At 37.6% G+C, this 18,318-nt stretch overlaps 1 protein-coding gene across 1 annotated transcript in view; it reads left to right on the top strand.

Moving 5' to 3' along the window:
* mcoln1b (mucolipin TRP cation channel 1b) overlaps positions 1–18,318 on the top strand; it is a 62,784-nt gene that overhangs the window by 19,963 nt on the left and 24,503 nt on the right. The window contains exons 4-8 of the mRNA XM_062036338.1: positions 2,314–2,470; positions 3,581–3,662; positions 7,844–7,940; positions 8,013–8,112; positions 8,188–8,294. Of these exons, the coding sequence (XP_061892322.1) occupies positions 2,314–2,470; positions 3,581–3,662; positions 7,844–7,940; positions 8,013–8,112; positions 8,188–8,294 (543 nt within the window). The remainder of the gene's footprint in view (positions 1–2,313; positions 2,471–3,580; positions 3,663–7,843; positions 7,941–8,012; positions 8,113–8,187; positions 8,295–18,318) is intronic.

Here is an 18,318-nt window from a genome sequence, read left to right as displayed (position 1 = left end):
AGCAAGATTTTAAAATCAATTCTAAAATGAACAGGGAGTCACTGCAAAGTCTCAAGAATTGGGGTTGTATGCTCACGTTTCCTGGCCCCTGTTAAAAGTCGTGCTGCCGCGTTCTGGACTAACTGCAACCGGGAGAGAGCTTTTTGGAAAATGCCTGCAAAACTAGCAGGCTGCTGGGCTGCAGGTGAAGGTGAAGTTGTCGGAAGACCCACTGGAAGCAGAGGTGGCGTCTGACCCACTGGAGGCGTGGCTGGAAGCAGCGTCAAACCCACTGGAGGAGCTGGTGACATCATCGGACCCACTGGAGGAGCTGGTGACATCATCGGACCCACTGGAGGAGCTGGTGACATTGTCGGTCCCACTGGAGGAGCTGGTGACATCTTCAGACCCACTGGAGGAGCTGGTGACATCTTCGGTCCCACTGGAGGAGCTGGGGACATCTTCAGACCCACTGGGCGAACAGGTGACATTGTCAATCCCACTGGAGGACCTGGTGGCATCGTTGGACCCACTGGAGGAGCTGGTGGCAGCGTCAATCCCAATGGAGGAGCTGGTGGCAATGTCGGTCCCACTGGAGGAGCTGGCTGCAATGTCGGTCCCACTGGAGGAGCTGGTGGCAATGTCGGTCCCACTGGAGGAGCTGGTGGCAATGTCGGTCCCACTGGAGGAGCTGGTGGCATTGTCGGTCCCACTGGAGGAGCTAGTGGCATTGTCGGTCCCACTGGAGGAGCTGGTGAAATTGTCAATCCCACTGGAGGAGCTGGTGGCATCGTTGGATCCACTGGAGGAGCTGGTGGGATCGTCTGATCCATTAGAAGCCCCACTGGAGATGGCGTCTATGGCGTTTCTGTTGCCGTCCAAAAGAGTCATAAAACTATGACAATACTCCGAATACAATATTGTTTGACAATCTTTATCAATGATTTTTCCATTTCTACACTGCAAAAACTGAAATCTAAGTAAGATTAAATATCTCAAGTAAGGGTGATATTTGCTTATTTTCTGTCTAATAAGATAATTCTTCTCACTAAGCAGATTTTATGTTAGAGTGTTTTACTTGTTTTAAGGGTTTTGGTCCTAAATTATCTCAGTAAGATATTACAGCTTGTTGCTGAGATTTTATGACCTATATTGAGTAAAACATGCTTGAAACTAGAATATCAACTGTTGCAAAGCTGTGTCATCAACACTCACAGTATAAAACTACTTTTTTAAAGTATTAATTTCTTATTTCAAGCATGAAAAAAAAAATCATGACTTTGACACAATTGTGTCTCATAATTAAAACAGATGACAGCCAAATTGACTTTGCTGTTTTATTTTCAATGAAACAATAGAAAATACGTACTCATATAATAGTACAGTTGGCACAGTACCGTAAACTGACAGTTAATATTTAAACATTTAACATTTGACATTTCAAACAATTTTGAACAGAAATAGTTCATGCACATTTAGATAAATTCCTCAAAATTACAATTAAAAAATGTTTGGCCGGGGGCCCGGCTGTACATATGCACACTAATTGACTGAAAGAGCACGCTCTTGGCGTGATGATGTCATGTTATCGATGGATTTTTGGACAATATGATTTGCCTGAGCGGCTCGGAGACCCCGAGATTAACAAGCAGTTGCCTTGTTGCCTTCCATTAAGAACAATAAATTAGTTTTTAGTGTAAGTTTGCTGGTTTTAAGAAATGTAATGCCGAGCGCATATCATTATCTCAAGATAATGGCACTAGCATTTACTTAATTTAAGAATATTTTTCAACATATTGAGCAAAAAGGTCTCTTTTTTTTTTACCAAGAAAAGTGCAGTTGTTATTAGTGAGAATATACTTATTTTAAGGTATTTTTGGGTTCATTAAGGTTAGCTAATTTTACTTGTTTTGGAAAGCTTGACAAGCCAAATTTTCTTGTTCTATTGGCAGATAATTTTGCTTAGTTCAAATAAAATACCCCTAATTTTTGTATATTTTTTTCTTGTTTTTGAACACTGACTTTTTGCAGTGTACTATCTGTGTCAGGGCTGGCTAGGATTTAATATTAAGTGCTCTAGTCTCTTTCCAAGTCTTTGTTTTTCTGTTTAATTGCAGTGATTCTGAATATGTTAAATAGATGAATATGTGCTGGTTTCAGTTTGCTTAAATATGCATATTTTATGCATATTTCCACTGCCTTGTTGGCACTATTAAAATGCATTTTTGATCATAACATTCCCCTGCACTATGATTGAATGGAGGCCTGTTTATGAGGCGTTAGACATAGAAACATGTAATGTCCTTCACCTTCTCATATCTATCGCTCTCACAGTACCTCGCTCTCCCTGAGATCTCTCTGGGACAGTATGCCTACGTACCAGGTGTCGGGGGAAATGGAAGTGCACTCCTCCTGTGCCAGAGATACTACAAGAGGGCCACCATCATCCCTGTCAATGAGACCTTCGACATCGATCCTCATATTCTCACTGGTAAGGTGGCCTTTTTACGTCCACATGTCCTCATCCTGAATAGTTGTGCAACATGGCAGCGTCACAGTTAGTTTTTATTTGCTATTTTAGTTTACTTTGTTAAATGACTTGAAAGGAGAAAACACTGTTTCTTGCTTGAATTGTAATTGTCATACACATTTGTGCCATGCACCACTTATCATGCACGCTATTTTGAATTTAACGGAACCAAGACTATTTCTGCACAAAAAATCAAAGTCTTAGTGTTGTGTTAGAGATGACGTAGCAAATGTAATAATAATGCATGCCCAATTTCCTAATTGATTTTGATTCATAAGGTTCCAATTTCATTATTTATCATTTGCTTTGATTAGATCTGCACTGTGTGTGTGTATATGTGTACATATTATGTCAATATAATGGATATGTAATTAATATAATTAAATATTAAGAGCATGTGGAATATCGACTTCTACCTTGTTTACTTCCGTGACAACTTCCTTAAAGTTTTGTAATTAATCAGAAATATCAAGCAGCTAAAAAGTGCCAAACATGGATAATTGAGTGCTTTGCATTTTTCCCATCATGCTTTGTAATGCATTTAAATGGGTGTAATATTGAAATTGTTATGGTGCATTTACATGTTTTATAATATCCACAAAGTTCAGTGAACAGGTTATGTGTGACCATGTCTGTTGACATTTTGTGTTAGTTAGATTTTTTTTGTTGCACCATGACTAGGGAATGTTGTTTGCATTGGACCATGCAAGTAAATGCTGCACGATCAGAGCATATTTATTGGTCATTGGCCTGAATCACATTTTCCTCCAGATGGTGTCAAAATGGCAGCATCAGAGTCAGTCTTTTGAAATGAATGCCAACTTCCTGCGGGCAAGATTCCTTAATAAACTCCATGACGTTTTTGCGGGCCAAAAGCCGCTGGACACCCCTGACATATATTAATGTGGTCATTATCTTGAGAATCAACCAACACTTACATGGAAGCCATGAAACTCATTCAGCCTTATGTTTTAAAGGAAGTGTAGTTTGAGCTTCATGTGATGTGGAAAAAGTGACCCAGCTGTGTGGTTTTAACTCAGCCACATGTTCTCTGCTTCCTCCTTGATCCAGAGTGCATTGGAGTCAGCCCGCAGACTCACGATTCCGCTGGTGGAGACGGCGACTACAGGAACTTCACTCTCAACTTTTACAAGTTAGACACCACTTTATGTTTGTATTCGGGCTGCACAATTAATCATACTTGAATCAGGATCACGATTTTGAATGGCCACGATTCAATGAAGGTGATCAGGGCGATTTTGCCGTATGTCAGTATCAGCCTTTACATTTTTATTTTTTATTTTTTTTTACAACTACAACAGAAGTTCTTCAGCAGATACAATATACACACTTATGATACCAGCATTTAGTATTAAAACAAGTAAAGTAAATACAGTAGTAATAACTACTGCTCAAGCATCAGCCTTTTTGCCCTGTATTAAAAAGTTCTACTTTTGGGAGATTCCAATTACATTTTTTTTTTAAATTTAAGAATAAAAGATAGATAGATAGGTCTTTATTGTCATTGCACAAGTACAACAAAACTTTGTTTTCAGCACAAACCCGTTCAAGATTAGACAAAACAAACAGTGTACAGGGTTACAGAACAGGAACGCTGAGGGTCGCCACAAGACGCCCCGTAAAAGATGGGAAAAAGGTAAAATGCTGGGGGAGGATGAGTAAAAAAATAACATTTTAGACTGGGCTCCTAAGGGGGCCCAGTCTGGAGTAGGAAAAAACCTCCATAGCAAAGCACACATACATATTACAACGTACATCTCGAGATATCTAGCAATAGAGGGAAGGGAGTGCGAGGTCATGATGTTAGGCCGCAGCTCTCAGGCGCTGACCATTCATTCATCACCCCTATGGGATATGCGTCGAGGGCGTTGGGTTGGGGGGGTGGGGTGTGTATGTGTGGCGTATATTTTTGTGGTTGCATGTGTGTGTGTAAGCCCGTAGTGTGTCTCTGTTCCGCGGCCTTGATGTTTGTGCAGTCGCTAGTCCAAAGTCAATAACAACAGGTGTGTGTCCATGAGAGACAAGAAGGGAGTTTGTTGTGTCTTCGCTGCACTGTCCTTCGGGAGAATCTCGACGCCAGGGAAACAATCCAATTTAGAATGTTTTGTATGCGAGTGAAAATACAATTTGCTTTTCACTCTAAATTGTCTATGACTGGTTGTCAATAATTCTCCCCAAATATGTTTTGATAACTGACAGGGCATTTATTTGAGTTGTTATGAGAATTACTTTATGGTCTGCCCACAGTACCTTTCCTCAGCTTATCTCCATCTGTCAAAATGTAATTTTTTTGCCGGGAAATCCAGTTTTGTCCTTCTTTCCTGTTTTTTGTTTGTTTTCGCGACTGCAGAGATCGATCAAATCTCCGTCAGGAACACTCGGCGGTCATTAAAGTACGCAAATTTTCATGTTCCGTGATTCAATCCAATAACGCCACGGATATGAACGACAAACTGGTGACTTATTATATTGAAGTAAAAGAAGAGCAGGCAGCAGATCACACATTCTCATACTTTCTGTAACGTCCAAGTAGAAATGATGTCAGCCATCTTGAGAAATGTCTCAACTATAAACTACGTGAAGGAGTCCAGGATTGTATTTATTTAAATGTTGGCAATATTGCAGGGTTCCTGGTGAGGAAAGCTCACAATGTATACAATCTATAAACTGCTATAAAGTTGTATATAATTGAGGAGATGGCAAGGTATTGTAATGGAGAAAAATCTCAAAAACATTTTTTAATCCGCTTGCTAATTTACTGTTAATATGTGGTTACTTTTTGGTGTAACCTGGTTCTAGCAAATACTTATTCTTCTGTTGTTTGGATACTTTGCATTAGTTTTGGCTGGTATCGATCCAATACCAAGTAGTTACAGGGTCAGTGTTGGTCATTCCAGTGCTGATACTGATACTGTACTTTAAATTTGCATGATCATTGAATGGGTCCATTTTTAACCACAATTACCATATTTTCCGGGCCATAGGGCGCACCAGATTATAAGATGCACTGCTGACGAGTGGGTCTATTCAGGTCTATTTTCATAAAAAAGACGCACCGGATTATAAGGCACATTAAAGGAGTCATATTAAGATTTTTTTCTACATTTAAAGACTTCCTCGTGGTCTACATAACATGTAATGGTGGTTCTTTGGTCTAAATGTTGCATAGATGATGTTTTACAGATCATCTTCAAGCCGCTTTGTGACAGTCGCTTCAGGATGCGCCGTTTTGCGGGCGGTCTTATTTACGTGGCTCACCTTCGGCAGCGTCTTCTCCCCGCCATCTTTGTTGTAGCGGTGTAGCGTGCAAAGACGGGAGTGGAAGAAGTGTAAAAATGGAGCTAACTGTTTTAATGACATTCAGACTTTACTTAAATCAACAACGGAGCAGCATCTCGTCATCCGTGGCTCACTAGTGCAACAACAACACAGGAAATGTGTCCCGTGACAAACCGTCTTACCAGAACTATCTAATAACTAAAGTTCCTTTAGTGAATAATGTAAACTCACTACACCGGTATGTTTTAGCCCTTTCATTGCGAGTCTACTGACAGATATAAGTAAGAACTTTACACTACTTTATATTACAAATGTCAGATAACAAGAAGATAGTGAAAAAGAAGAAGCTTATTGACTACATTGTCGGCACGGACTACAAAGGCAGACTCACCCTAATTTTCAGGACTTATGCAGATCTCAAATACACATCAGCAGGTACCAGAAGGTAAGAAAAGTTGCTTTTGCATAATATTGTGAAATAAAACGCCAGATAATATGTCTGCTTGTGGGTGCCATTTTGCGGTCCTTTATACACACCATAGTAATACTTGTATCTCTGACTATGGTAGCCGTAATGGGCCGACAATCCATCAAGCGCTGTGACTTCAATGTCGTACTAAAAATGTTGACAGATTTTTGAGTGCCGCGTGTAATGTTCTATATTCTCAATGGAACATTTAAAGTTTTGGTGTTGTTTACTGGCATCATATTGCAGTCTACACGTACCTCTTATGTGTGACTGCCATCTACTGGTCACACTTATCATTACACCATGTACCAAATAAAATTGCTTCAAGGTCGGTAAGCACAACCAGAATTATTCCGTACATTAGGCGCACCGGGCTATTAGGCGCACTGTCGATTTTTGAGAATATGAAAGGATTTTAAGTGCGCCTTATAGTCCGAAAAATACGGTTATGTATAATCAGACTGGAAAATATTATATAATATGGAAAAACATTTGTTTTCCCTAAAACTTAGTGGGTTCGGCTATGCCCTATGATTCGGAAAATACGCTAGTTTGTTTGCCACCATGGATGCAAGGATGGCTGACTTAGCAGCAGCGTAGTACTGCGGAGGGACGTTAGCCGCGAGCAAGAATGCTACATGCATTGAGGACACGTTTGTTTGTGTGCCGCTGTCAAATTTGCAGTACACAACTATAATGTGTCATCAACATTAATTGTCACGATATAACGATAGCATTAAAAGCTCTTTGCCAAATGAACCGTATTTTTCGGAGTATAAGTCGCTCCGGCCGAAAATGCATAATAAAGAAGGAAAAAAACATATATAAGTCGCATTTTTAGGGGAAATGTATTTGATAAAACCCGACACCAAGAATAAACATTTGAAAGGCAATTTAAAATAAATAAAGAATAGTGAACAACAGGCTGAATAAGTGTACGTTATATGAGGCATAAATAACCAACTGAGAACGTGCCTGGTATGTTAACGTAACATATTATGGTAAGAGTCATTCAAATAACTATAACATATAGAACATGCTATACGTTTACCAAACAATCTGTCACTCCTAATCGCTAATTCCCATGAAATCTTATACGTCTAGTCTCTTACGTGAATGAGCTAAATAATATTATTTGATATTTTTCGGTAATGTGTTAATAATTTCACACAAAAGTCGCTCCGGAGTATAAGTCGCACCCAAGGCCAAACTATGAAAAAAAATGCGACTTATAGTCCGAAAAATACGGTATATCACTTATATCGTCTGTATCACTAACGAAAGGCATCATGTATGAGATGTTAGTTCTAATAATGAACAAAAATACAAATGTTTGTTTTTAAATAATCTTATTTAGCCTTTTTATTGGACTATTTCATTACACATTCACATGCCTCCCTTACACTGAAAAGTTTACCTGTAACATAATAAATGATTGTGACTTCAATATTGATCAAAACAACGGTGATCATAATTGTGCAGCTCTAGCGTATATGTCTATCATGTTTATCAGAGGTTATCAGAAGTCATTTTGTTAACTCTCTGATGCATCCATTTATGTCCAGGCTGATCAATGTGACAATTGATTTCCAGCTGAAGGCGATCAACGTTCAGACCATTATCAACAATGAGATCCCTGACTGCTACACCTTTGCTATCACGGTCAGTAGTTCTTCGTCTTGTATCGCTCATTGAGATCATATTGTGTTAACAATAGTTTGTTATTTTCGCTAGATCCTCATGGACAACCGAGCTCACAGCGGTAAAGTTAAGGTGAGTTTACAAAACCAGGCGTCCATAAGGGAATGTAAGGACCCCAACGTGTCTGGACATGGTGAGTAACTGCAAGTAGTTTCATAGATACGTTTTGCATTCATCTTTAAATGCTTTATGAATTCGTCTTTTGCAGCGGAGAGCTACGCCCGGCAGTTCTTTGACGTGTTGGTGGCGCTCGTTTGCCTGCTCTCTCTGCTGCTGTGTGGACGCTCCGTCCTCAGAGGTGTAATCTTGCAACACGTAAGAAACCAAACTATATCCTTATGCCACATATACAGTCGCGATCAAAAGTTTACATACACTTGTAAAGGACATATATCCATCCATCCATCCATTTTCTACTGCTTGTCCTTTTTGGGGTTGCAGGGGGTGCTGGATCAGAATCAGAATCAGAATCAGAAATACTTTATTAATCCCCGAAGGGTGATTAAAATGTTTAGCACAATCCCATTCAAGATCAGACAAACATTACAGCGAGACAGAACAGGATCGCTGACGGGTCTGCCAACTTCCGGCGCCCCTTACAAAAAAGGTGAGATACAGGTAGGGGGGGGTGGGTGAGAAAAAAAAATCGGTCTAAGCCTGGGCCAAGGGAAAAAAACAACATAGCCATAGCACACATCCCCCGTACATGTGTGTAAGAGGGAAACATCAAAGAACACAAAGGACATTAAAGACATTAAAAGAGCAGAGCTGATGCAACCAGCCACTTCTACATACAGCTATGAATAAAAAAAAGTAAAAGCCTATCTCAGCTGTTATTTTTTTCAGTAAGGAGTAATCTAAATAATGAAATTCCCGTTGTGCCGAATGTGAAGTTACTACAGTTTGGTTGAATGAAGCGCAAAGTGTCTGGTTTGAATGAATAGGAATAAATATATACAATAATATATATTTTTTAAATATAAATAAGTATTAGTAATGCATTTCAGATAGACGTTTTGGATCTTTATACCTCGGACATTATACGTTTTACATATGATTTTAGTATAAATGGTGTCTGGATGAATATGCTACTCTAATTCTGGTGTCTTGCCAATGGTGGTTTTAACAAAAATTATTATTTATTTTTTAATAATATGAATAAAACTAGAGATGTCCGATAATATCGGCCGATAAATGCTTTAAAACGTAATATCGGAAATTTAAGGTATCGTTTTTTTAAATTATCGGTATCTTTTTAAAAAAAAATTTAAATCAACATAAAAAACCCAAAATACACTTACAATTAGTGCACCAACCCAAAAAACCTCCCTCCCCCATTCACACTCATTCACACAAAAGGGTTGTTTCTTTCTGTTATTAATATTCTGGTTCCTACATTATATAACAATATATATCAATACAGTCTGCAAGGGATACAGTCCGTAAGCACACATGATTGTGCGTGCTGCTGGTCCACTAATAGTACTAACCTTTAACAGTTAATTTTACTCATTTTCATTAATTACTAGTTTCTATGTAACTGTTTTTATATTGTTTTACTTTCTTTTTTATTCAATAAAATTGTTTTAATTTATTTATCTTATTTTATTTTATTAATTTAAAAAAAAAAGGACTTTATCTTCACCATACCTGGTTGTCCAAATTAGGCATAATAATGTGTTAATTCCACGACTGTATATATCGGTATCGGTTGATATCGGTATCGGTTGATATCGGTAATTAAAGAGTTGGACAATATCGGAATATCGGATATCGGCAAAAAGTCATTATCGGACATCCCTAAATAAAACTGTATATTATATATTCATAAAGCTATTGAAAATATTTCAGAAAAATCATCAAAAAAATGTTTCTCCAAAATAAGACTTGTAGTGTCTTCAACGAGACGCCAACTGACAATAATGAAATGTTCTTTTTGTTTTATGAGCTTTTATTGTGTCTGAATATGCAAGCATGCCGTTTATGTTACGGCCAATAGATGGCGATAACGTTCTTCCTAAATACAGTACAATAGCTTTAGCAACATTTTATTCAACAAAACATGCTTGTAGTCATGTAATTTTTTGTATATACATTACTCAATTGAAACCCAGCCTTAATGTTATACTCCAATGGTGTCCAAAGTGCCACTTGGGTGTTGTTTTATTGCTTTTAAGAATAAAAAATATTCATTTTTATGAAATATCCAACCATCCATCCATTTTTTACCACTTGTCCCTCAATATGTTACACTAATTTGACAAATAGCTAAGTGTTGTGGATTGGTTTTCACATCTTCAATGTACCAAAGTGGCTCCTTTCATTGCATGGACACGGTCTAAAGAGGTCATGCAGGTCGCCATTCATCAGGATGGACAAATAAAGCGGTCACACTGCAGAAATACATGGAACAGCTTCAATTCCCAGAATTCTTGAAATCATGAACTTACACTCCAAAAGACAATAGAAGACCGTGAAAGACCACTCCAGTGGACCGTTTCCTTGGTGAGGGAAAAAAACAAAAATATGCAAAAAGGTCAAGAACATGCGAGGCAGGAAGCGGGCGTGTCAATGTTCGTCTTTTTATGAACATAAATGCAGAAGGAAAGATTTTGGAAAGATTTTTGACAAATATTTTAAATTTTTTAATTTTCAATAGCTTTATGAATATACATGAACTTGTCTCAAAAACACATGACACATATTTGGTGTCTGGATGAACATACTGCAGATCTTATTCGGGGGAAAAACATTTTTTTAGAATGATTTTTAGTTTTTCATTTCCACAGTCGTGGTCAAAAGTTGACATACACTTGTAAAGAACATAATGTCATGGCTGTCTTGAGTTTCCAATAACTTCTACAACTCTTATTTGTTTGTGATAGAGTGATTGGAGCACATACTTGTTGGTCACAAAAAACATTCATGAAGTTTGGTTCTTTTATGAATTTATTATGGGTCTACTGAAAATGTGAGCAAATCTGCTGGGTCAAAAGTATACATACAGCAATGTTAATATTTGGTTACATGTCCCTTGGCAAGTTTCACTGCAATAAGGCGCTTTTTGGTAGCCATCCACAAGCTTCTGCTTGAATTTTTGACCACTCCTCTTGACAATATTGGTGCAGTTCAGCTAAATTTGTTGCTTTTCTGACATGGACTTGTTTCTTCAGCATTGTCCACACATTTAAGTCAGGACTCTGGGAAGGCCAATCCAAAACCTTAATTCTAGCCTGATTTAGCCATTCCTTTACCACTTTTGACATGTGTTTGGGGTCATTGTACTGTTGGAACACCCAACTTTGCCCAAGACCCAACCTCCGGGCTGATGATTTTAGGTTGTCCTGAAGAATTTGGAGGTAATTCTCCTTTTTCATTGTCCCATTTAAAGCACCAGTTCCATTGGCAACAAAACAGGCCCAGAGCATAATTCTACCACCACCATGCTTGACGGTAGGAAGGTTGTTCCTGAGATTAAAGGCCTCACCTTTTCTCCTCCAAACATATTGCTGGGTATTGTGGCCAAACAGCTCAATTTTTGTTTCATCTGACCACAGAACTTTCCTCCAGAAGGTCTTATTTTTGTCCATGTGATGTCAGATGAAACAAAAATTGAGCTGTTTGGCCACAATACCCAGCAATATGTTTGGAGGAGAAAAGAGAAAAATTGTATGTAAACTTTTGACCACAACTGTACATTACATGGTCTCAAAAACACACATGTGGTGTCGAGTTGAATATACTACAAGTTTTATTTTTGGGAAAAGAATAATTAGCTTATTTTTCAGAAACGCGTTCCAGTTGTAGTTTCCAATAGCTTTATGAATGTTGTATTTTGGAAAATACAATATTTCGCAGATCTTAATTTTCAATGACTTCAGGAATAGACATTATTTTGTCTCAAAAAGACGTGTCACATGGATGGTGTCTGGATGAATACGCTAGTCTTTTTTAGGAAACAAATATTTGTAAAAAAAAACTTGTAATTTTCAATAACTTTATGTCTCAAAAAACACACGACAAGGTTGGTGACTCTCTGAATACACTACAAGTCTTATTTTGGAATATCCATAGAAATGATTCCTTAAAAATGTGAAGAGTATTATTTTGACCAGTCTTGTAACGTTACCCAACAGGAGATTGTTTACGTCGGAAATGACTGTTTGCCAAATAATAGCCATGTATTTTGCAATTATTGATGATATATTGTACAACTATTAGCACAAACACGCTATTTGTTGTACATCAGGCCTTGGCAAACCATCTTCAATCAGCTGCATTCACAAGACTAAGGTAAGCTGTTGAAACATCTCCACAACGACTCAATTTTTTTTCATGACGAAACATGCAAATACTTAGATGATTTTCATTAGTATTTTACTTTTTTATTTTATTATTTCCCCCCCCCCAAAATTGTTCATGCCATCATTTTAGGGTGTTGGGTGTATAGTTTTAAGAAAAATTGTATATTTCATTTTTGAATAAGGCTGTAACATAAGAAAATATGTGATAAGTAAAGCACAGTGTACACTTTTGTGTACTGTTTGTATTACAATATAAATATATGATAATTATAAATCCCAACATATTTTGATATTGTTGGGATGTTTAGGCTGCAGTAGGACGGGGATTCATACGTTGTAGTTTACCTGACACAAGAAACGTGACAAATTGAGGTGGGTGTGCACTATCCACTTTAACCGCCAGATGGCAGTAAAGTGTTGAATATCGTAAAAAAAAGGGTTTTGTGGCAATTCCAACTTTGACCACAGTTGCTATCTCGAGTGGCACTTTCCATCATTTTCAACAGACTGCATTGCAAAATCATTACCCCCCACCCCCACTAGGGTTGTCCCGATACCGGTACTAAAATGTATTTCGATACTTTTCAAAACAAAGGGGACCACAAAAAACATTTTGTTCTTGGCTTTATTTGAACAGTATGATATATTAAAAATGTGGTGAATATTTGTGTAGATGTTTGCTGCGATAACATTTTTGAACAAGGTCTTTAGCTGGGATTTTTGTTGGTAAATAAAGCGTTTTCTACAAGGTACTATGGTTGTCCCGAGACCAATATTTTTGTACCGGTACCAAAATGTATTTCGATACTTTGATACTTTTCTAAATAAAGGGGACCACAAACAAAATGTCATTATTGGCTTTATTTAGGCTGACCATATTCTGAAATCCCAAAAAGAGGACACGTATATGCGTGCCAAGGCGGGCAGCACGCCAAGGCCGGGACTAGGTGAAAATTTACCAATGATACTCGAACTTGCTTTATAAATAATAAACATTTTTAAATAAAGCATTTTTTCTCCTCTGTTGACAGCAGTGTTGGCGCTAGGAATTTTCAAAATGGGGTCCCAGGGACCCCATCAAGTCATAAAAATGGGGTCCCACAGTAAATTTTTTGGGTCCCACTTTTTTGTAAGCGTTTTGAAAACAAATGACACATGTATGCATTATCCTGTTATATCTCACATTCTATATTGTGTTTTGGAAAAAGGTTGTCATAAACGTTACTTAATTCATTAAAAAAGATAATACAAAAGAAAACAAATGTGTATACATATGTAAATTTATTCAGTTATAAACATTCATTCACTTTCTTCTTTCCTTCATTTTTTCTATGTTTTTATTTAATAAGTTGTAGATGTATTTATTTCAGTATAAAAGTGTAAAAAGTGTTTTGCTTGTGTCATGAAATGAAGATAATGGTGTGCCAGGGCATACATACATTTTATATTTAACGCTTAAATCACTGGAGTCTACATCAACTTTGGATCTATTCCTCATTTCAAAATGTTTTAGTTTTTTTTTATGTTGTTTTTTTTGTTTGTTTGTTTTCCGCCCTTTTTTGTCAAACAAAACTATGTTTTTTATGGCAAACACACAAAATATGCAAAATCTTCCACCAAAAATATTTTTCAAAGTGCAATATTTGATGTGAAGTAATCGGAACCTTTGATAGGTCAATAATTCATAATAACATAACAATGACCGTTTGAAAAAAAAAAAAAAAACAGCTTTGTTTTATTAGTCAACATTGCAACTTTTTCTGAATTACATTTCACCTTTTTTTTAATTTTTTTTTTTTATAATGTCCTGCCCAGCTTCTTGGGCAAATCATATAGCAGATGTAGATGCCCATAGCGGCTGTTCAGATTTACTTTACAAAAGAGAAGTGTAGGATACTTCTCTTGTTGCCTTACTTGTATTTTGACTTTATTAAATGTATTTATATTATCATTTGGTGCAGCCGGGCCGGAGCAGGAGGGGATAGAAAGAGAGAAAAAGGAAGACAGAGGGGGGAATTGTGGGGACAAGAGGGGGATTAGACAGAGAGACAAAAACAACAACAGCAAACACAACAACAACAACAACAACAGAGCAACATCAGCAAATACGACATGTACAAATATGATGGTAAAAGTAATAGCAAATAAGCAGTTAGCGAAAATTAAAAAAAAAAAATACAGAAATGACAATGAGCATTATTACACTAAAAATGGAGCAATATGAATACCAATAGAAATAGTGCTATTGATAATAAACAATACCAGTACTTTACCTTTATTATCAACAATACAATTGTTCAAATGCAACAATACATATACGTAATGATAACTTGAGATACGAAAGAATGCAGAAAAATACGAAAGAATGCAGAAAATACATTTCACCTTTAAGCTTTTTTATTTCACTTTTGTTATGTTTTTGTCAATTTTAATAGTATTTTTAGAATGTGCCGTGGGCCTTTAAAACATTAGCTGTGGGCCACAAATGGTAAAAAAAGATTAATATTCTGCGTCCTTTCTGATTTCAATGCGTTAAAAAGACACAAAAAGTGCGATAACGCAAACACTGCTTGACAGTATAACAAAATAAGTCACACTTATAATCTGTAACATTCACAGTTTTGGAAAAAAAAAAAGTGCAGAGGTAGAAATATTCAAAATAACCTCTTGTATATAATGTAAACATAAATAATGCCTCAAAACAAGTTAATTAAATTTAAACAAAAAACAGCAGACGAGCTCTCGCCCTGCACAGCTGTTTTGTGCTTTGTAGTGTCGATATGGGCTTGTAGATCGTTGGCCCCTTTATTTGCCACAGATACATACGTTCCTGCTTTGCACACAGTGCATTCTGCTTTCCATGTGTCACGGCCAGGACGAAAACTCGAATACTTTTCCCGCAAATCATCCGTGAAGTTGCGTTTACTTTTAGGCATTTCTTGTTCTCATGTCTCTCTCCACTCACTAGTTCTCTCGCTCTGTGTCTCTGCCCCTCCCTCACGAATGTTGCTACGTGCGAGAACCTTCAGGGTTTTTTTTTTAGCCCCTTCTTAACTTAACCCTGAACGTACATTGAAAATACACGCAACCAAAATTCAAAATGCCGGACATTTGAGGCATGTAAGAAACCCTGCCCGGACACCCCGGATACCCCCGCAAAAGAGGACATGTCCGGGGAAAAGAGGACGTATGGTCAGTCTACTTTATTTTACCTAAATATTTTACGGTACATTAAACATATGTTTATTATTGCAATCAAAGAACAATTTTGTCCTTAAATAAAATAGTGAACATACTAGACAACTTGTCTTTTAATAGTAAGTAAACAAACAAAGGCTCCTAATTAGTCTGCTGACGTATGCAGTAACATATTTTGTTTGTATGATTTTGTAAAAATTATGAGGGACAAGCGGTACAAAGTGGATTATTAATCTACTCGTTCATTTACTGTTAATATCTGGTTACTTCCTGTTTTAACATGTTCTATCTACACTTCTGTTAAAATGTAATAATCACTTATTCTTCTGTTGTTTGATACTTTACATTAGTTTTGGGTGATACTACATATTTTGTTATCGATCCGATACCAAGTAGTTACAGGATCATACATTGGTCATATTCATAGTCCTCATGTGTCCAGGGACGTATTTACTGAGTTTATAAAGAATAAACAAGACACAAGATTTTGTGATATCAACATAAACATAGTAGTATCGACTATGTACGGCTCTTGTAATTGGTATCATAACAGTCCATGTCTGTGTAGATACACCCATTTGTTTACATTCAAGCGCGCTAGTTTGCTGTTAGCGGTGAGCTATTGTATCCTCCTTTGGAGTGTAGTGAAGCATGTTTAGCTATTTGTCGTCCTGCAGTGATAATGATACTTGTAAGAAACGTACTTTATTTGTCGCCATGGGGGCGAGGATTAGTGATTTAGAAGTATAAATCCCGTTTCCATATGAGTTGGGGAATTGTGTTAGATGTAAATACAATGCAATACAATGATTTGCAAACCCTTTTCAACCCATATTCAATTGAATGCACTACAAAGACAAGATATTTGATGTTCAAACTCAAACTTTTTTTTTTTTTTGCAAATAATAATTAACTTAGAATTTAATGGCTGCAATACGTGCCAAAGTATTTGGGAAAGGTCATGTTCACCACTGTGTTACACGGCCTTTCCTTTTAACAACACTCAGTAAACGTTTGGGAACTGAGGAGACACATTTTTGAAGCTTCTCAGGTGGAATTCTTTCCCATTCTTGCTTGATGTACAGCTTAAGTTGTTCAACAGTCCCGGGGTCTCCGTTGTGGTATTTTAGGCTTCATAATGCGCCACACATTTTCAATGGGAGACAGGTCTGGACTACAGGCAGGCCAGTCTAGTACCCGCACTCTTTTACTATGAAGCCGCGTTGATGTAACACGTGGCTTGGCATTGTCTTGCTGAAATAAGCAGGGGCGTCCATGGTAACGTTGCTTGGATGGCAACATATGTTGCTCCAAAACCTGTATGTACCTTTCAGCATTAATGGTGCCTTCACAGATGTGTAAGTTACCCATGTCTTGGGCACTAATACACCCCCATACCATGATGATATTACGGACCGTAGATGGTGAAATCCCTAAATTCCTTGCAATAGCTGGTTGAGAAAGGTTTTTCTTAAACCAGACCTGGGCATTCTGCGGCCCGCGGGCCGCATCTGGCCCTTTGTGCGTCCCTGTCCGGCCCGCGTGAGGCCAATTATAAATGACAAAATAAATTTAAAAAAGTATCTATGTCGAGTGTGCAATACAACGGTGCTGCTTTTGTTTTGAAAATCGTTATTTGTATTACTTCCGTGTGGACGTATGCGTGATTGTGAGTGAATGTGAACAGCTGCAATTACAAAATAAAGTTGAAAAAACATCTATGTCGTGCGCGCAATACAACTGTGCTGCTTTTATTTTCAAAAGTATTATTTATGGGCGTGTGTCCGTGTGTAACCTGCGAGTGAAGGTGCACATGCAGCGACAAGTGATGCACGGTTTACACCCGAGACGCCAAAAAGAGAAAAGTTGATGAGGAATGGCGTGTTTCCAACAACACATGAACTGCAAAGCAACGTTCCCTCGAAGGTGCGTGCCTGCGCAATTGCGCACTGCTCAAGCGTCCGCTGTGCGCAGCAAATATATGCCGCGCACCAAATCAAATCCCATCTGAATTCTAAACAAAATAAACATATTTATTCTATGGAATTTTGCAATGCAACTTTGAGTGACAGTGACAACAAGCGGCCCTAATGGTGTTCGTCAACACCGTTCAATTGAACACCGTTCAATTATTGTAACGTCTATCGAGATGCTTCGAGGACAGGAATTATATCGATCACTTTATTGAACAAAACTGTTTATATTCGGACATAACCACACCAAAAACATGAGTAAAACAATTCTATCTCGAAAAACTAGTCATTTTCTGCCGTACAAACCAGGCCAAAACCAACTTGTCATCTGTCACCAACACGCATACCACTAAACCACTGGTGCGTTTAAGGCCACACAAAAAGTCGGACAACTCAAACACCACACAAAGTTACACTATGACTCCTCAGTCATACGTGTGCTTATTTTACTGTCATTTATTATTAATGTTAATTTATATATATTAGTCATGGAATGCTGTTACACACACTATGTTGAAGTATTACTATTATTATTGTTATTATTATTATTTATCTTACGGTATATATCAAAAATAATATTGAGCAAAATTTAATTGAAATATTGTCGATGTGGCCCTCCAGCAGTGCTCGGGTAGCTCATGCGGCCCCCGGTAAAAATTAATTGCCCACCCCTGTCTTAAACTGTTCAACAATTTGCTCATGCATTGGTTGACAAAGTGGTGACCCTCGCCCCATCCTTGTTTGTGAATGACTGAGCTTTTCATGGAATCTACTTTTACACCCAATCATGGCACCCACCTGTTCCCAATTTGCCTGTTCACCTGAACATCAAATATGTTGTCTTTGTAGCATATTCAATTGAAT

This window comes from Entelurus aequoreus, linkage group LG25 (assembly GCF_033978785.1).
Source record: "Entelurus aequoreus isolate RoL-2023_Sb linkage group LG25, RoL_Eaeq_v1.1, whole genome shotgun sequence".
NCBI lineage: Eukaryota > Metazoa > Chordata > Actinopteri > Syngnathiformes > Syngnathidae > Entelurus > Entelurus aequoreus.
The sequence above is the reverse complement of the archived record's forward strand: the minus strand, read 5'-3'. Positions and strand labels throughout refer to the sequence as shown.